General features: G+C 28.0%; 1 protein-coding gene across 2 annotated transcripts in view; it reads right to left on the bottom strand.

The window, feature by feature from the left end:
• LOC100214210 (bromodomain adjacent to zinc finger domain protein 2B) overlaps positions 1–20,151 on the bottom strand; it is an 81,316-nt gene extending 61,165 nt beyond the window's left edge. For both annotated transcript variants that reach the window (XM_065811089.1, XM_065811090.1), the window contains exons 1-3: positions 19,948–20,151; positions 6,339–6,476; positions 2,234–4,936 (exon numbers count right to left, since the gene is read on the bottom strand). In XM_065811089.1, coding sequence (XP_065667161.1) covers positions 2,234–4,936; positions 6,339–6,429 — 2,794 coding nt within the window. In that variant the 5' untranslated portion in view covers positions 6,430–6,476; positions 19,948–20,151. The remainder of the gene's footprint in view (positions 1–2,233; positions 4,937–6,338; positions 6,477–19,947) is intronic.
• Between the last annotated feature and the right edge of the window lie 1,813 nt (positions 20,152–21,964).

The following is a 21,964-nucleotide window of genomic DNA, read 5'->3' as shown; positions in this document are numbered from 1 at the left end:
TTAACTTTTGTTTTTTTGGCAATTAAGAGTTAACTGCTTTTAATAATAATGAGTAAAAGTAAAAAATTTTAGTCTTAATAGCTTTCGCGCATATTTTTTGAATGAATGAACTTTTGATCTTCAGCTTGCTATTTAAATTTACATGAGGAAAACAAAAAAACAAAACGTAAACTTTTTCAGAAAGGTTTCCATATTCTTTTTGACTTTTAAAATAATAAAAACAACGATTACAATAACTAAATAAAAGTTTTGTTAAGATCTGTTTAAAATAACCTATAGAAAATGTTATTTATTAAACGTAATTTTTTATATCATATTTAATGATTAAAAAAACATAATACATTTTTAAAAATATAATATGTTTTTTAATCTAAAATATAGTTAATAAATGTTTAAAAGACTTAAAAAAACAATTTTCAATAATTATTTACTAATAGCGCGTTATTTGCAACAAAAGGACTTATTAAATTCTTAAGCAAAATAGTTTTGTTATTGTAACTAAAGTAACATCGTCCATTGGTAAATTTATGTATTCAAAAAAATGCCTTTAAATCAACTCCTTATCCTAGGATAAAAGTAAACAAGATAAACACAAATGATGATTGAAAAAACGATGATAAAAATCAGTTGCAGCACCGGTTTTAACTAGGGGAAAAAGAGGTGGGGGGTAAACTTAACCCCTCCCCACCCTTTCCCAACCTTGCCGAAAAAAAAGCGGTATCTCTAAATAAACTCTGGGTTCTTCACTGAATAGCATTAGTTCTTTAGATCACTCGTTCTTAAAAAACAGAAATAAAATAGACATATATTATAAAGAAATAAAAAAATATGACAATTTAAACTTCAACAGTCATCAACTATAATATAAAAAAAATAATTCAAATCATCTTGCTAAAAGAATAATTGCTTTTACATTTGATTACAACAAAGAAAAACAACATTTAGCAGAACTAAAAACTCAATTTAAAAAATATGATTACCATGATAATGTTACTAAAAAAAGCAAAATGCAAAACTCTAAAGACCAGCTCCCCAAAACCAATCTGAAAAGAATTTACCCTTGACGAATTTTTTATAGCAACTTGAACCGTCCAATCATTTATAACTGAAACAAACTTCCTGCTTAATATACCTTCAAATGAAAAGATGAAAAATGTGAAGAAAAAAAAGGTAAAATGTTATTTTTTTTAATCCAGCCAGTAATTGTATTAAAACAACCACTCTACCTTCTGAGAAAACTAACTTCTGCAAAAATCCAATCCAAGCAACAAAGAAGTAGAATTATTTTGAACATAAAACAAACATAAAATTTACAAAATCTGCCCTTATGAAGTAAAACACTTACAACATCAAATACTAAATGGAACATAAAAAAGACATTTTACTTTTCAGAGTTAGAATGTAATATACCATTTTAAAAGTTTATTATGCAACAAGATAGCTGGAATACAGCTATCTTGGAATCAGCATCTGGAAACAGCAAGATATACACTGGAAAAACAAATAAATTAAAACTTTAAATAAAAGAAATTTTGATTGCCAATGTTCACATAATACCATTATAGAACCTTTTTCCCAGCTTTATGTTTCTGGAGCACAAAAAAAAAAAAAATCTAATACAAAACATCTCCACTAGACATCAAACTTTTAATTAACATTTCATTTTAAAATCAAAACGAATCATCAACAGTAGTTATTAACAGTTGCAACATACAATTTGTATTTTCTATTTGATAAAAACTATATTTTTTCATTATTTTAACAAAAATAATATTACTAATGATTTTTGAAATGCTTCAAATGCTGAAATATTATACCCAAACTTAATTTGAATTATAAAACAGTGTATAACAGGGTATATCTTATAATAACAGTGTATAACAGTGTATATCTTATAATAATCTTATAATAACAGTATATAACAGTGCATACCTCATAATAACAGTGTATGACTGTGTATTTTTTATAATATTAGTGTATATCTTATAATAATTTTATAATAACAATGTATAACAGTGCATGTCTTATAAGAACATCTTTTTTCTAATAACTTTACTTGAAAAATAAAAAAATAAAATATTTTATTTATTTTTTATTTTAGGTGATAAGTACTAACTTTTGAAATTTAAACCTTGTTTAAAGGATAAATTTAAAAATTGTTTTAGCTTTATTAACCACACATTCTCAAGTAAGAAGGCAATTTTGTGTAAACTACAGTAAAAAAAATGTTTACCTTCCTCAGACGATGAAGACATTGAACCACTATTGCCTGCATTATCTTCAAACGCCATTTGCTTCAACTGAGCATATGGTTTACCGCTAGGAATAACTTTTTTGGTAACTTGATTAGCCGATGATGATATATTTAATGAGTTGCAAGTATTAGTATTTGTTTTTATATTGCTTGTTGAAAGTAAAAGTGGTTTAATAGGTGTATTTTTAGCTTTATTTAATAACGCTTTTTTTGAAACCTCATTATTACATGTTTTCTTTGTAGAAAGGTTATCGTTTGTCTTTTTTATTTGGTTCATTGATTGTAAATAAGATAATGGTTTTCCACTGATTCGCTTTTCAGAAAATGAGGAAGAAAAACTAGCTGGTTTTCCAGTGTGAACAGGATGAATGACAGGTTTGCTAGTTTGTTGGGATGAAACTAACTGTTCTGTGTGTGAAGCCGGAGAATTTGAAGTTGGTTCTGATGGTCTTATGTTGTCATTTTGTGTTGTTTTTAAAGAATTATTTTGTAATCGTAATGATGGATGAACAGGCTTCATTCCAGTTGGGGATAGAGTAAGAATAGGACTTAAAGGTGGAGACATAGGATTGCTGATAGTAGAATTTAAAATAGGTGTTTTTGGAATAACATTATCATTTAAAAAGGTTTCTTTTTTACATAAACTTTGAGATACTAATGGCTTTGATAAACAGTTTACTGAAGAAACCGAGTATGAACTGTCTACAACAGTTTTTTCCTCAAATGAAAAATTTTCAGCTGGAAGAGGTTTAATAACAGAAATTCTTTCTTTTTTCTCCATTGCAGTACGTGCAAGCTCAAGGCTTGATTCATTAACATGTAGAGCATTTGCATCAACAGTTCTATTACCAGATTGTGATTTCATTCCTAGTAAGCATTCTATACTGCTGAATTTCATTTTTGGTTTATGCTCAATTAAAGTGTTTGATTCATTTTGTAACCCTAAAGCAACATCAGAAACATGATGTAACATACCTTGTTTAAAAGCATCTTCAGTTGTTTTCACACTTGAGTTTGATTGAAATTCTTTACTTTTGCTTTTTAGTAAAGCATCTGAATTCATTTTTGAAACCTTTGGCTTATGAGAACTTCTATTTGGATTAGATTTACTTATTGACTTCGATGCATTAAAGGTTGGTTGACTGGTTTCAAAATCAAAACAAGGATCATCATCATCAACCCCAGAAAAGTTGGATGGTTTAGAGTTCACAATTGAAGGTTCTCTAGTTTGCAGAGCTTGCTTTTGAGAAAAGTTATATGGAAAAGCTGGATGATTTGCTGGCATATTTATGTTAATATTTATGTTAACAGCACTGTTTTGCGTTGCTTGAACAGAATTGTTCTGAGAAAAGGAAATTTGGTTAGGAGATGAAACAGTAGTTCCACTTTTTTTGGTGTTAGTGTTTCGCAAAAATTCATTGCTGCGCGAGTTTTGTTTATGCTCACTCGAAGCATTCAAATACGGATTAAAACTGATTACAGCATCTTGTGAGGTAATGGATTCATGATTAATTGAATTATGCTTTGCAGAATATTTTGACAAGCGATCACTTTGTAGAACTTGATCCTCTATAACATTTTCAAATCTAGGCGCCATATACATAGAATTTTGCTGGTTCTGATCACTATTAGGCTTCCTTGTATCTAAAACTTTATTCTGTTGGTTCATATGAATTGCAGATATATGCTGATCAATTTTAAAATCAATGTCTTCAAGGTGTTTATTTACATGAACATTTTCTCTAATAGTCATTTGATTATTTATTAAAGTCTGGCTATTTAAATACTGGCTACTTATTAATGCTCTTGTGTCCAAGTTGTTTAAAAATGAGTCATCTATGGATGACTTTGAGTATTGGTGACCATTTGAACCTGATATTAATCCAGATGATTGCCAGTTAAAATTGTCATTGTTAGTTGCTGAAGCCTCTGGATAATATATGAGAGATTGATTTGTAATACTTTGCTTGTTAAGATCTGAAATGGAACCTTGATTATTAGCTGTTCTTGTGTCAACCTGGGAACTCTGGCGTAAATAGGGATCAATAATCAAAGTATCCTTGCTCAAAAAAATATCCCGTTGATTTTGATGAATGTGTTGATCAGAATTAAAAGTTTCTCTAGGACTAAAAGCTTGACTATTTTGTCTATTAATACTTTGCTGCACATCAATTATATCATCACGATGAAAATGACTTCTATTTTGTACTTCATGATGAATATTAGATTCACGAGCTAATGTTTCTTGGTCTCTTTGAAAAACTGAACGCACTTCTCGCTCTTGTTCAAGTTCAGATTTTTGCTGAGTGTCTCGCTGTTGCTGAAATGTTTGCATTGTAGATACTTGCCGGTAAAGAGAAGAAAATAGTGCAGAATCTCTGTATTCAGGTGAAAGCAAAGAATTTTGCTCATTTATCCATCTAGACTGGGGTAAACCTTGATATGAAAATTGAGGATTAATAGTATTTACTGGAGGAGAGTATGGTATACCCCAAGGATTTGCAGGAACATGGTTACTTAAGTTTAAATCAATGGGCAAAGGAATTTGTCTTTGATTGATTCTTGATTCATCGGCATCTGAAGGATTAAAAGAAGAACGACGACTGTGGTATACATGAGCAGGAGGCAACTGAGGTTGAACTCCTATAACTTGCTGTGGTGATAAATAAGCCATTTGTTGACCTAAAATTTTAATAAAATAATAAAATTTAATAAGAGAAGTAAGTAGACATTAATATGAAGTCTCAAATATAAGGGTGTAAAGTCTCAAGTCTATATAAAAATGGGGTTTAAGAACATTTTCAAAATTAAAAAGTTGACAAGGATAAACAAAAATGGCATAAATACCCCTTTTGACTTATATAAATATAATCTTTTACTACACAATGCCTCAGGTAAGATTATCCTCCTTAACTTAAGTAGGCCTTTACACCCTTGGAAATATAACAATATTACACTTAGCTTGCTCAGTTGGCAATGTAACTATTTAGAGCAATATAGATACATTACAATGTTTCTCATTTGAAGTGATAAAGATAAAAACTGCAGCAATATTACAGCCTTGATTTTAAATTTGAATTAAAGAGATTCTACTGTAAAACAAATGTTAACATGTTCAGTTGTTCATTATTAAAAAAAAAGAATTTTTTTAAAGAAAATTAAAAACTTGATCTTTGAGTCTCCAAGCCCATATTCCTAAAAACGACTCTGCATTCAGGCTGAAAAGTTAGAGTCTTATGTAAAAGTCCTAATTAATTGGAATTTTTAAAATGTATATACTTAAGTAAAAAAACCTTTATTCAGTGGTCATTAGCCATAAGAATCTAGTTACAGTATTAAGTTTAACCAGACAGAATTCTTGTTTTAAAAACTGAAACTGTAAAAAGTAGACACGTATTCCAGCCATCCAGATCAAAAAACTATATCAAAATTTCATAAAAAAAGATTGTATTCAACTTCTACTTTTAAAATCTTTTCTACTTTTAAAATTTTCTTTGAAAAGAAACTGACTCATGAATTAATATGGACATATCTTAATTAATTTTATCTTAATGAAATCTTAAATATCTTAACTAATATACATAATATTAGTACATACACATTTTCATAAGCATAATGAAAAACCTTCAAATTTAACCCTGGTATGTAAAAAACATGAACAGCATAATACAAAAAAGGACTTCAGCACTGTTAACAGCATACTACTTACTTGATAGCCACTCCTGTATAAGTATTCAGCCATTAATCTTATTACTACTACTTAATTCAAATAATTGTCAACGCTTAACTATTTATTATCTCCCTGGTATTAAAATTCAAGCATATTTGTATACCCTTGCATTTTTTCTTGCTTCACTACTTAAAAGTTTAACTTGGCAATTAACTGTGGCCTTTGCATTGAGATATTTACTCTTTACCTTATTACAAATTCCCTTCATTTTTTTTTATAATATGAGATTTCAGACAACTATTATCACTACTTATAAGATTTTTGGGATTTGAAAATCAATTATGCTAAATTTTTGAAATCAAATTCCTTTATTTGCTTTATAAAGATGAACAAAAAAAATTGAACAACACTCACGAAGTAAGCTCTGGTCGCGAAGTAAGCTTTGGTCAGAAAAAAAGTGCTGCCTACTAAATGGATTTGCTTGAGCATCATCTCTGCTATCCATATTTCTTATTAACTTCTTCCCTTGAATAGTTCAACATGTAATACTTCCTATTTGTTATAAAACAGTTGTTAGAAGTATAAACAAAATTTTGAAACAGTATTTTTTGATTTATTATTTCACATACTTATTATTATAATACTACTGATATGCATAGATTTCATGCCAAAAATACATGTAGTATTAATATATTAAATTCATAATAGGTAAAAATAATTTACTCATCCTTTAATGAGTGTAGGATTCTTTCTGTAATAATTATGTAAATATATTTTACTCAATCTTTGATAAGTGCATACATTAAAAATATAAGTATGTGAACCTGTTATAAATAAATACACTTTAAATATATAAAAAACATGTATTTAAATTAATGCTAAACAAAAAAGAAAAAAAAATCATTTTTTCATATTTATAAAAGCAAGAATTCTCAATACTAAAGTATATAGCTGTGTTATCAGCAAATAGAGCCAATTTATATTTAAGATTTTAAAGACGATCAATAATATAGATGAGAAACAATACAGGACCAAAGATAGAACCTTGTGGTACCCAGAAGTAACTGGAAATAAAGAAGAGTATCAGCCTTTCAGGACAACTCTAATACTGCAATTTGAAAGAAGTGATATAATTATCTTAAAAACATTCCCAGATACACCATATAAAGAGTGCTTATGGAGAAGACCAGCATGCCGGACTTTGTCGAAAGCCTTTGATATGTCAAGGGTAATAGCCTTAGCTTCATTGCCTCCATATAATGCACCTTTGAGGTTTTCTGTTATAACAGTAAACAACCCAGCTGTAGAATGAAAGGATAAAAATCTTTATTGATTATTAGAAAGTTATTAGACTTAAGATGAGATGTTAGAAGTTTTTTAATTAAAGATGTTAAGAGAAAATACTTAAATGCGGCCTTGATTGAGTAGCAGGTGCAATCGCACTCTACATCTGACCATGTGTTTCATTTCAACAAGATTCTAATAAAACTAACGCTGGTTGAATTATATAATAAATAAAAAAGTTAACATTTTTTATAACCATTTCATGCTTTGCATGGTTAGCATAGTTTAAAATATTTGAAACAACTCTTCTTAGTAAGATAAACAAAAGAAATAATTTAATCATTGAGTTATGACAGAAATATATTTAAATAACCTTTTTTTTAGCAGTGACTTTAAAATGTTCAAAAGTTCAGCAATGTGCCAGACCCCTGAATCAGCAGTCTATAGTGATCAGTATCCAAACTGCAGACTAAGTATACATTAACTTAGTCCATTGGTTTAATATACTATAATATATATTAAAAACTAATATATAAGGGGCATATTACATTCTAAGTGAACTATAATTTTATTTTGTGTTGCGCTAACTAAAAGAAAGTTTTTATTGCATCAAATTATTTGAAAGCCAACTTTTATGGTTAAACCAAAAATAATTTATGAAGAAGAAGCGAAACTGCTTCACAATACCACTAATGATGTTTAGTGAGTGGGCTTTTTAATATAGTGTATGTTTGTAATCTGTGTTGACCTCTGGCGCAGTGTTGATTCACCCATAAGTCACTTTATATAAATTTATACTTGTGTCTTATTCGAACTTTTTTATTTGTTTATTTAATTATATACAAAGATAATTGACCAAAAACAACAACTAACTTATGTTATGCAGAAAAATGAAGCAACAAAATATATCTAGTTCTAGACTAAACTTTTGATAATCGGATCGTGAATTGTATTGAAATTATTAACTGGATGGTATGAATTCAATACTTCATCATTGAAATTAATGATAATTCTATGTAGCTGACTCAGAAAAACAGCATGGTAAGAATGAAAGTCTTCTTTTAAGCAACTGATATTACATGTGCTTGCTATTGATGACCATGCACATTAGCAGTTGTTTCCCATTTTCTAGAAGTGTTGTGGGTCTCTTGTAACTTTGCCAATGTTGGTGAAAATTATGGTGCATGCCCTTTGTTGTTTGCTCCTTGTATATTCCTGACAATGCTTTTTTTCTTTGAATGAAGTCTCTGACATGGAAAAATACACCATGCTCTTTTTGTGCAATACTTCCAGATGGCATTGCCAAAAACGAATCTTTAAACATATGAATTTGTCTTGAAAAATTGACAGAATGCTTTGAAAGTTCCAAATGAATACTTCTTCTTAATTTAGCTAGACTACTTGATTGTGCATCACACAAAGTGCAGGGAAGCGATAGTAAGACTGGAATCCACAGAGAAAATTGGGTAACTTTAAGTCACAAGAGATGACAAACTTATTGGGATTCGAATTGATCAGAAACAGAACTTTGAGGACATTTTAGTCGGTTTCAGGAAAATCCCCTCCTATGGCAATGATTAACTGACAATTGCAACCACTGTCTCTAGATGTATTCATTGTCAAGTTTTTCTTGTGTAGAGGAGAACTGCTGTCATCTTGACAGCTTTTCCTCAATAGCTCCTAATGAAACTTTTAAAAATCCTCCTCCACCATCAATTCCAACTTTAATCAAAGGAAAACTATTACTAAACACTTTTTTTGATTTAAAAAAAAATAATTAATTAATCAGATCTTGTAAATTTTTACAATAAACCATTTTTTTTTTCCTTTCTCTGATCCTTGTTAAGTGAAATCAACTAGAGGCTTTCCAATTTCAAGAAGCTTGAAATCAACTATTGATTCAGTAATTTTGATAGCTGATACTTGGTTCAAAGTTGAAGTTAGCTACCTCATTCCAGAGTTGGTCAATTTAGAACTAATTTAAACTTGGGCAAGATCCTTTGCAGTCACAATTGGCTTTGAATCAAAAAATTGTTTTGCACTGAAGGGTCCTTAGAAAAACAAATATGATGAAGTATATTTTAATTCATGTTTAACTAACAAATAAAAGTTATGGGTTTAAATATAGGATTAAGAATGGCAAACCTGTAATTAAACAACTTTTGATATGAAATTAAACAACTAAAAGCCTGAAATTAAGCAACTTTTAGGAAAATTGTCAGCACTTACTCAAGCTAAAGGTGGACTTACTCAGGCTAAAGGTGGACTTACTCAGGCTAAAGGTGGACTTACTCAGGCAAAACATGGCTTACTCAAGCTAAAGGTTGTCCACATTCAAACAGGGTTGAAATTTGACCAGGGCCAAGGCGGGTTTGAAAAAAATAACCAGGGCTGGGTTTGTGACCGGGGCTGCATAAACATTGATATTTATTTTTTTATTCAAAATTCATGTTATATTTTTTATAAATAAATGCATGTATACTTATATAAAAACATTATCATGATTAACATGATCATCATTATAACCATCAGCATCGATCTTTAGCCTTTTATGCCGTTTCTTTAATCTAAACAATTTCAAGCATCTTTTTTCCTTAACTAAAGCTCGTTCATACCATATGCAACTTACTCTCTCCAAGTTTTCTTACTTCAACCTCTACCATTTTATCCTGAAGCTACTACCTTTCTACATATTGATACCAAAACCATTTTAATTTACTCTGACAAACATTGCTCAATACAATGGTTTTTCTAGTCTCTGTCTACGATTATGACTCTATTTTTTATCTTGTTACAGTCATACTACCAGCTCTCGGTATTAGGAAAAATGAGGTCGACCATAAATTGTTAAAAAGACCTTAAACTGCCATCAGGTCAGAAAGAAAATATGACTCAAAGGGGTTGCCATAAAACAAAGAAATAATGTTGACAACTTTTTGTAGACCTCAAATACTGTTAGGTCAGCAGTTAGGTCGGCATTGCCGAATGCCAACCCTAATTCTGAGGGCTGTACCACACATCCATCTGATCATCTTCTCTTTTGGCAAATACTACACCATATAAATATCAAAGTTTACATAAATATGTAAGGATATTGTATGCCAGCTAGTGATGTGCTGGTTACCCAGTTCAGACTCAGGGACCAGGTAATTCGGCTGTTTTCCCGGGTACGCGAAATCAGCCTTTTTTTTTGCAGCACCTGGTACCGGGTATCTTAAAAGAAATTTTTAATAAACATTCATAAGCGATTCATAAGCAATAAATTACAAAAAAAAATTTTACATAGGGGGAAGGAGTGCAAAGTCAATCGGCGTACACAGTTGATCAAATGTTTTGTATCACATGCACACAGTTGATCAAATGTTTTGTATCACATGGACGGTGATATAGGTCATTTCATTATTTATCGCTATTTTGGCCATTAGATATGCTTTTATAAATTTTTTTTATTCTTTTTGCATTTTAAAGGCTAAAAAGTAAATTTTGGACATCATCAAACAAGTCAGGTTGTGCACAAGGTATGTACAAATAAATATTTTTATGTGACGACTTTGAAATGTAATTTTATGATGAAATTTGTTTGTAATTAATATGCATGCCATGAAAGTTATAGCTAGAGAATCATAGGCATGTATGTACACAGTCAATCATAATAGGATGGTGCACAGTTGATCAAAGATCGACTGTGTACTGCTGTTTATTGACTATGTACTGTTTTTGCTAATACTAAATACAAATACCTTTATACAATTTTCTTCTGTTTTTTTTTAAAGAATATACAAATTGGCATTTTTTTATGTTTCAGATTAACATAAGGCTTATTTTCTTCATTTGAAATGGGTCGGAAAAAGGCTGTTGTTAGAAAAAAAGGAACAGTGTTATCAGAGTTTATAAAACAGGTTGTCGCAGCTGTGTTAGATAACACACAAACAATCAGAGGTGCATATAAGCAGTAAAACATACCTTATGGTACATTGTATTCTTATGTATCAAAAGCAAAAGATGTTCGAATGGATAATATGAAGTAATGGAAATGAAAATGATGCAGAATGAAAGAAAACTGAAGAAACCAGCAATTTGTTGCACGATTTCTAGGAACTTAATGACAGCGACTTTGCCGTTGTAAATTTTGAAACTTAATCAAGACTATAAATATTTCTAGCTGATCTGTCGGTTATTGAAAATTTGTCCAAATTTCGTTGATGTGCAACTTTAAATAGTCTACATAGGAACATGTTTGCTACTATTTAAGTAAAAGTTTACCACTTCTAACTTCATTATATGCAAAACCTTTCAAATTAAACAAATTCAGTTAAGAAGAATTGAATGCTGAATAATATTGACATTTTAAAAAAGGTTTAGAAATAATGTTACCTTTAAAAATTAATTTAAAATTATTTTTTAATTAAAAAAAATTTTAATTAAGAAATAATCAAAAAAAAAAAAATTTTATTTATAATTATTTTTTTTGAAAAACAATCAACTGTGCACTCGTTCCCCTAATACCACATTTATAAAATCAAAATTAGTTAGCCGGAACAGTATTTTTTGAAGTTGATAGAGCTAGTTTTAGTTTTAAAGATTTTTTTGATGATTTTGGCATCAACTTGTTAATATTTGGAATAACTTGCTATCTTATATCAAGTTATTCCAAATATTACCAACCTAATAATTATTTAATATTAAGAAACTTGATATACTTAGGCAAACTTAATGAGCGCAAATAAATCAGCTTTATTTTGTGAAAATAATTAAGCACTAGAGATTTTTCAAGCCTTTATTCCACCTTTTTCATATGGGCTTGGTGCAGGGTGCCCGGACTCACACCCGGTTTTTTCTTCTGGGTACCTGGAGTCGGGGACTCCGCATAAACTGGTTTCGGCATATCTCTAATGCCAGCATCTAAAAAAATTAGCAAACATATATGTTTATATTCATATATATCCATCTTTTTTACAAGAACATCTCTCTTGAGAACTAATGTCTTTTTATTATTGCAAGAAGTCAATGTAAAAAGGTCCTGTCTGATGCTAAGCTCCGTTATTCTCTGTTTATTAAATCTTGTATCTTATCTCATATGTCAGGTTCTATAGATTTTTTTTCTTGACAAATACAAATCTATCATTCTTAGATAAGGCCCAAAACCACATTATAAATGTAGTTGGACCTGCTTAAATGTAGCTGGACATCTCCTATCATCGTAAGGTTACATCTCTTTCTTGTTTTCTACAAATACTACCATGATCAAAACCTCAAAACCCTCATCCATTTTAAGGATTTCCTGACTCATACAACCTACAATTTTTTATGCCTTCACTTAACCATTCCTGGATCTTTAACCCAATCATTTATTTTATTGAACTAATTTGTTTTGTTGAATTGTATATATATATATATATATATATATATATATATATATATATATATATATATATATATATATATATATACATATATATATATATATATATATATACATATATATATATATATACAGGGCTTGTGATGAAGCGAGCGCGATCGCGCTCCGCTCGAAAAACGCGCTCGTAAACGGTATTTTCAAACGTTCTTGGCGCGATAAACAACGCTCGTTCAGCTTATAACGAGCGTATAAAATAACGCTCGTCCAATAGTTCGGGATTATTTTTTTATTTTCATAAAATATTTAAAAAAGATTTTTTATTAAAGATATACTATTATCAAAGCACTAATATAAAATATAAAAAGCACTACGTCGTTCTCTTTTGCACTAACGTAATGAAAGAGCAGTTTGAAGTCGTTAATAGTCACTAATTTCTATTATGGAATGTGCACGTGGAAACACAATGTGAATACAAAAATGCGCAAATAAAATAAGAATAGAAAATTAGAAAACCACTATAAGAAAATTAAAACTTTATTTTTAATCTATTTAGAGTATTTTTAATCTTGTGAAAATATCAAGTAAGATTTATTTGATTTATTGTTTGTAATATTCCACACGTCGTTTATAATAAAAATAAATATTAATAATAGAGTAATTTTTAAAATTAGTTTTTGTTTATAGTATAGGTTTTTTTATTAACTATTATTTATTTTAACTCAAATTTAAAACGATTCTGTTGTTTAGAATGTTCGCAATCGCATTCGAAAAGGAAACAAAGTAATAACGTCAACATTTATTAAATGGAAAGTTATTATTCTAATTTATTATTATTTCAAATTATTCTTGTGTTATTTTTTTAAGGTTAAAAAAACGTAATTTAAAAAAGAAATTTTAGAAAAAAATTAAATAATTAATTTGAATAAAAAATATCAAAAAATATAAAAACCATTAACCGTTAATTAAGTTTACCGCGTAACATTTTAAAATGCATATATCAAAACAACGAATCAAAACACTAAATTATACTTCAATACTAAATCAATAAGAAGTTGCGTTTTTGTTTGATATTATTTTTTTATTTATATAAATAGTTAAAAATAAAATCGCGATCTGACAATATACAAGAAGTTTGGAAGTATAAAAATCTACTTCGTTGAAGTAGTTTCATGAGTGTGATACTAATTCAAACATTTTTTGACGAAAGAATTATGTAACAAATAAAAAAAGATATAAAAAAATAAAAAGCTTTTTATGAGCATCGCCTTCAGCAATTTTCATGATCGCGCTCGCCGACGTTATTTCGAGCGCACATAATCACGCTCGATGAAAACATTTTCTAATTTTACGAGCGCGATTTAACACGCTTGACGATTTTCTTCATCACAAGCCCTGTATATATATATATATATATATACATATATATATATATACCATGGTCTATTTTTTTCATGGTCTTTTTATGGCCTTGTTTGTCCGCGTTTAAAGTTATTTTTTTATACAACTAGACCACGTTTTTATATAGTAAGCGTTTTAAGAATTTGCAGCAAAAAAAAAGCTATAACGAAACTACAAAGAATAAAAAAGCAATACTCGAAGAAAGAAAACGAATACTATACGAAATAGAAAATCTAAATTAAATAAACTAAAAAAAAATTGAAAATTAAAAAAATTAAAATTTTGTGAAAAAAAAAATATACCAGTAAAAAAAAAACAGTAAAATATATTATATTCTTTTTCCTTTTTTTTTAGGGCGTTTGTTATTTTCCATTACTAAAGTTGATACAAGTGGAGGAAAAAAGCAGATAAGAATACAACGAAAATAAAAACGTTTTTTGACACATAATTTCTTTGCAACTTTTTTAGTAAGTATATTAAAATAGAAATACAGTCGTCCCCCGGTTAACGAACTTAATTCGGAGTACGAACTAGTTCGTTATCCGAAAAGTTCGTTAACCGAAACGCGTTTTCCCATAGGCCGCCATTAAAAAATTTTTAATTGGTGGATTTTGCCGAAATAATGGGGGAAAAAATTCAAAAAATTGTCCAACTTGTTAAATAAAATAGGCAAAGGTGAAATGATTGAAACCTGAGATTTATGCACTTTTAAAAATTGAAACAAATTGAAATTGTGCATGAAAATTGCTTGTCAAAGTTTAAGAAAAAACTAAAAATTGAACATGAGCATTGCTTATCAAAAAATGAAAATTCAACAAGAAAATTGCTTGTCAAATTTTTACTAAAAAATTGAGAATTGAACTTGAAAAATGCTTGTCAAAATTTTACGAAAAAATTGACACTCCATGACACTCACAAAACTGAGGGGGAAATGCTGGACGGCGCGCCCGACCTTCACGCGCGTGTGCACGCCATTTGGCGGTCCCGGTTCGTTAACCGAGTTCCGGTTCGTTAACCGGGGGAGGATTTTGGGCAAACTTTCGGTTCGTTAACCGAAAGTTCGCTAACAGGGGGGTTCGTTAACCGGGGGACGACTGTACTTTATAATTTGTGCTAGAAACATGGACATTTTTTAAATTTGTTTTTCAAATGCTTTTGATAAACTTTATTGTTTTTATCAATCCACAAGAAAAGCGAGAAAACTAATTGCCATTTATTTGTAAAAAAAAAAACTTTAATTTTTCAACAAGTTTTTCATGTAAAAAATAAAGTCAATAATACTAATATTCAAATATAAAATAGTCTGCACTTAGGTTGGATTCTCCAAATTGTGCATTTAAACCTGAAAGTTTATTTCCTGATGAAATATTGTTATTGATGATGCTCCAAAACTTGTGGGCTACTTGTATTTTGTAAATTTTCTTTTTTAGATTATTAATTTTTTCTAGATTATTTAATTAAGAATTGATATTTCGTTACAATTTTGTTTCCTTTTTTAGAATTGCATTTTTCTTAGTTTAAATAAGTTTTCAAATTATTGAAACACTCAAAAAGTTAAAATATTAAAACTGCTGCGGTCAGAGTGTCTAAAAAAATTACTTTAAACATGGACGAACAAGACATGCGACTGGACTTGCTTCCCGGGAAGGTTTGATATATATATACATATATATATATATATATATACATATATACATATATATATACATATATATATATGTGTGTGTGTGTATATGTATATATATATAAATATATATATATATATATATATATATATATATATATATATATATATATATATATATATATATATATATATATATATATATATATATATATATATATATATATATATATATATATATATATATATATATATATATGCCAGTATTTAATAAATAGTAAATGTATTCATAAATTTATAGTATATAAAATATTATAAATTCCTAGCCCAGATATCAAACCCTGCTAGGTCTTAAAACTTTGCCACAGCCAGGTTTGTAAAAAATACCATTTTTAGCGGGGGCTGAGGCCCCTATCACTTGCTAGCTTGAGTAAGCTAAGTTGTTCTTTGAGGTGAAGCATCTTTAACAGATTTGGCAGATCGCATGTTTATCCTGAAAGTTGCCTCTGTACAATGATGATAAATGTCTTTTCCAAGATAGAAAAACATTTGGAACATCTGTGCTCAGTTTTCTCTTTACTAAGTCACTTCTCCAGAGGATGACTATTATTGAGCTTCAGATGTCCTACTTGACAGTTAAGGCAGTCACACTGTTGTCCTCGTCTAGGTGTTCTTACTTAATTGGATTCAAAAGAGAATAGCTTTAAAGAAACAACCTCTTTTCCCTCATTTTTTTCTATGCAATATTGACCAACAAACTTCACAGACTCCAGTAGGTGTATGGTCATTTTAAAGTCAATTTCTTTTTCAAAAAAAATCGAAATTTAACTTGCCAACAAAGATGACAGAATTCCAGTGCATTTTTTAATGCACAAAAAACAAACAGTTTTTCTGCATTTAATGATGAAATTTATTTTTATTTCATTAGGTATTTTAAAAATATAATAACTATTTTTTACTTAGAGCAGCAACTAAAAGGATGATTTGATAGAATAGTAATATAATAATAGCTTTTTCCTAGAAGTTAAATTTAAAATATTTAAATTAGTATATAAAATATATCTTAAGGGAATTCTGTTGTAGAATATTTATTTCACTCAAGAAATAAAAAAAAAGTTTTTCAAATGTTGTAAAAATATAACAAAAATGAAAAGCTGTAATTTATCTTGTTGCTGTTATAGAATAAATAGTAACTTGTGATTCATTTTTCAAACAAAATAGTTAGATTTAAAAATTTATACTTTTGTGATCCTGACATAATGAGCTTTCATGCCCACCATGTTGTATCACAGGGTGGCTACATAGTGTTATCATGAATGTTTGGCGCCGGTGACTGATTATAAAAATAAAGAAATTTGCATCCGAAGTGACTTTTTCAGGTAAATAATCATGTTATCTTGATACTATACATTACTTTATGTTTTCAAGGAAAATTGCCTCTAAAATCAGCTCATACCTCTGCAACAAGAATACTGATGAGCTGATAATTTAAAAACAATCAATTTTTTATGTCTCAGTGAAAAAAAGTCAAATCCAGAAGGTCATTAGGAAAATTAGTAAATCCGAGGGTCTGTGCAAGTGCGATTTAACATAAAATACAATTTTTTGATTATACACAAAATGCTTTCGAAATTTGTGGATTTGACTAACCTAAGATTAAAAACAATCATTTTAATTCTCTCTAAATTTTTTCTTCATAAGAACTTTATTTAAACTTTTAATAAATTATCGCTCAAGTCTGTGTAAAAATCATAAAGAAAGTATCTAGATCACTAAGTCCATTTAGATGGACTTAGTGATCAAAACTTGTATATTTTTTATTATGAAATTGTATTTGATAAATTTACTGTAAAAAAATAACTTTGAATCTAGAAAATACTTTAAACGATTTATTATTGTTGAAGCAGCCTGTACCTTGTTTTATAAAACCTGACCATATTCCCTTTCAAATATCAGCCCTGTTTGGTTACTACGCATAGAAACAGCAAAAGAGAAACCTCCCTAATATAATGCATTGGAATGTAGCCTTTGGAAAATATTATTTTTTTTATGCTGATAAAACACTCCCAACCCTATAATTTTAAAACAAACCTTGTTTAACAAGGTTTGTTTTGGCCTCATTAGGTATCATTTTTCTCGCTAACTTCCGAGAAGCAATTAAATCTGAAGCAACACTTGATCTGCTAGAAGTTTGAGATCTTCAAGACAGTGTTATTAGACTTTTTATTTGTATTTGATACAATAATAAAATAAAAGAGGCTGCTAAGATAATGGAGTCACATTATGATAGAAAGTTGCTTTACCTAGCTTGTTATGATTCTATTTAGGAACTATTATTTTAAGACCCTAAAAAGACACCTTTTGCTTAAGAATGATGGGAGTCTAACAACCCATATGCTTAAATAATTCATTGTAAATATGATATGGTTGCTAAACTCATGTGTATAAATGGATTTTTCACTATAAAATGGTATGGATGGAGACATATTATGAAGCAAGTGCACCTAATTACTATTTTCAATTTATCCTTACATAATTGATTTTAGAAGTATTTATTGTGAGCATTATGATTAACAAACATCAATGGCACTCAATGATGTTTATGGTGCTTGTTATGAAAATTTATGTTTTCACAATTTGTTATCACTTATCAAAATTTCATCACAAGATTGAAATTTTGATGTGGTGATAACAAATTGTGGTGGATACTTAATCTTGATCATTCACTTTTTGAAAATGAGTACTGACTGTTTTTCAAATAATTTTTACGATGAGCAATGAAAACGACTGGTTTCTAAATGAATTAAACAGTGGAATTGTGACCTTTTGTTAAAAAAAAAAAAGCCATAAAAAATTTATAGTGGAATTAGGTTTGAACGTATATTTTAAAAAGCAAAATGATTATGAATTGTTAAAAGACAACATTGCAAGTAACTGATGTATTTTTATCTATTAAAAAAATAAAAAATAATTCCTTTAGAAAATATTTTTTGCTTGAATATATGTCATAGTTCAAATAGATTTTTTTTATTTATTGTTGCTAATTGAAATGTATTCAAAGTGAAATAAATATAACAATAAATTAAGACTTCATTATTCAAGAAAACATTTGAGATTAAATTTTTTTTGTATTATTAAGAGCAATTGAATGATATTAAAAGCTTTCTTTCAATATAAAACTAAAATTGAAGAAACTCGTGTAAAAAATTTTCATTATAGAAATTTTTGAATTATTAATTTAAAACATTTTTTTATTATTTGAATTTAAATTTAGTTTAAATAAAAGTACTATTACACAAAAACACACACACATATTGAAAGAGATATATATATATATATATATATATATATATATATATATATATATATATATATATATATATATATATATATATATATATATATATATGTGCATACACACACAGATATAAATATATATAACATTCAGTGTGTGTGTGTGTTTGTGTGTGTGTGAATATATTCTAATTAGATTTTTTATACATATTTATTATAAACACACACCCACCCATCCACCCACACACCCACACACACACACACACCCACACACACACACACACACAGAAATAAATACATACATACATATATATATATATATATATATATATATATATATATATATATATATATATATATAAATATATATATTTATATATATATATATATATATAAATATATATATTTATATATATATATATATATATATATATATATATATATATATATATATATATATATATTTATTTCTCTGTGTGTGTGTGTGTGTATATTTATATATATCTATATATGTATATATGTATATATATATATATATATATATATATATATATATATATATATATATATATATATATATATATATATATATATATATATGTATATATATATATATATATATATATATATATATATAATATTATATATTATATATATTCATATATATATATGAATATACATAAAATATATATTCATATATATATATATATATATATATATCTATATATATGAGTGCACACAACACACACAGATACAGAGAAATATATATATATATATATATATATATATATATATATATATATATATATATATACAACAATTAAATGTGTGTGTGTGTGTGTGTGTGTGTGTGTGTGTGTGTGTGTGTGTGAGAGTGTGTGTGTGTGTGTGTGTGTGTGTGTGTGTGTGTGTGTGTGTGTGTGTGTGTGTGTGTGTGTGTATGTATGCATATGTATATATTTATATATTGATATAAATATGTGCAATAAATCTAATTAACAATAAATTTAAATTTCGCGCTTATAATTTCATAGAAAACTAAAAGTTTTATTTTAATATACCTTATAGCTCACAAGTAAGTACTTCGTAGACATTCCACGAAGCTTGCACGGAGTATGACGTTTTAAGGCATATATATATAAATTCTTTTTTTTTTAATTTTAAGTAGGGTAGTTATTTTGGAATAGAGTAAAAAAATTTCAAAAGCGAATTTAAGCAAAATAGCGAGGCGCATGTGAATATGACGTAAAAACAAAAATATTGTCTCGAGTGGCCAAAACCAAAGAAATTTAAGGAATTTTTTTTTAGATGTTTGTCTAAAATATTTGGAATAAATTTATTAAATAATTATAATAACTAATATATAATTCCAAATAAACTTCTAGTTAATTTTTATTAGTTCTTGAAACACTTGTTTTGACCCAATGTTAATTCATTGTAATTACTATCTTAAGAAAATAGTGTTGCTCTTCGTATGGAAACTAACCAGTCCTTGGCGGACGCAGACTTGGTACTTTTTTTAATTCGTTGGGTTAGAATTTTAATTCATTAATATTAAATGGAAGCAGAGCAAATTCATTTTTAAGAGTAGATAAAAAATAATCCTAAACTTTATATAAAAGATTTTTGTCAGTTTTTTTTATTTCTCATGTTTGTTTTTTTTGTTTTTTTGTTGTTGTTGTTTTTTTTGTATGAGTTAAAACTTATTAGAAGAAATCACTTTCATATTACATCACTAATCGCTTATAAAAAGGATTTTAAAAGCAGCGAATTTTTTTTTAGTAATTTATTTTTCAATGCAAATGTAACTCTTATAAATGCATTTATTTAAATTAAAAATTCAATGATAATAAAATTTTGAAAAACGTTTTGGTGGTCTTTAGTTATCGGCTGACGTCGAATTTTTTATTTTAAGGTTAAAAATTTTAAGCTAATTACTAACTTTTTTTGACCGGCTAATTTGATAACAACAAGTAATAAACTTGCTTGTAAACATCCTGGTTTGAATCGACCAGCTAGCGAATTGCTAGCTTTAAAATGATTTTTAGTGATTTTTTTTTTTTTTCTAATTTTTTTTTTTACTATTTAAAAAATTCGATTTTTAGTATTAGATCTAATATACTTACGATAATAATTAAACACGTAGTATTTCAATTTATTACGACATGTCGCAACCTAGATATTGCTATCGCTATTACTACGGTATCGATAACTACAGATTGCATGTTAGCTAATGTATGTGCTAATTACAATATTAAGGTATATAGCTATTTACAACATTATGATATGGTATACGGTATGTAGATAATTACAATTAATGCTTTTCACCATTTACAACAAATATCGGATAGATGGAGTTATTATTTTCACGATTAACGTAAAGAACCAGTAACATAGCAACGGTGTTAAATGGGTGGTGGTGTAATGATTTGGTGTGCGATTGGGTATCACGATAAATCAGAAGTTCATTTTATTGACGGAAAAATGAAGTCTAATGATTATCGTTTAATTGTTCAAGAATTTTTTCGACGCGAAGCATCTATCATTGATGGTGAAAATATTGTTTTTCGGCAAGATAATGCTAGCGTTCATACAAATAAGAAAGTAAAGGGTTATTTTAACAACAGTAAAATTGAAACATTAAAATGGTCAGCTAGATCCTAAGACCTGAATATTATTGAGAATACTTGGGGACAGCTATCGCATAAAGTGTTTAAAGGTGGTAAATGATATAGTTCACTAGCTGACTTGAAATCATCCGTCGCATTTGCATGGGATGCAATTGACATTTTGTACATTAAAAAGGTGTATGATTCTTTAACTTCTAGAATGATTCTAAGTGAATAAAAAAAAAATGGTAAAAGTAACCACTATTGATTTTTCTAAAGTTTTCTAAAAAGACGTCTTTTTTATAAAAAACAATTGATACAAACTTCTTCCAAAAGTGTCTTATAATTTTGCCGAACTGAAAAAACAGTTTTTTTTTTAATTAAATGCGAGCTACGTCTAAAATAATTTTTTTTTTTAATGTTATTTAGTGTTGTAAACCCTTTGCTTTCATTTACTATAAAAATTAGT

Source organism: Hydra vulgaris, chromosome 11, assembly GCF_038396675.1.
Source record: "Hydra vulgaris chromosome 11, alternate assembly HydraT2T_AEP".
NCBI lineage: Eukaryota > Metazoa > Cnidaria > Hydrozoa > Anthoathecata > Hydridae > Hydra > Hydra vulgaris.
This window is presented reverse-complemented; position numbering and strand designations above follow the sequence as displayed.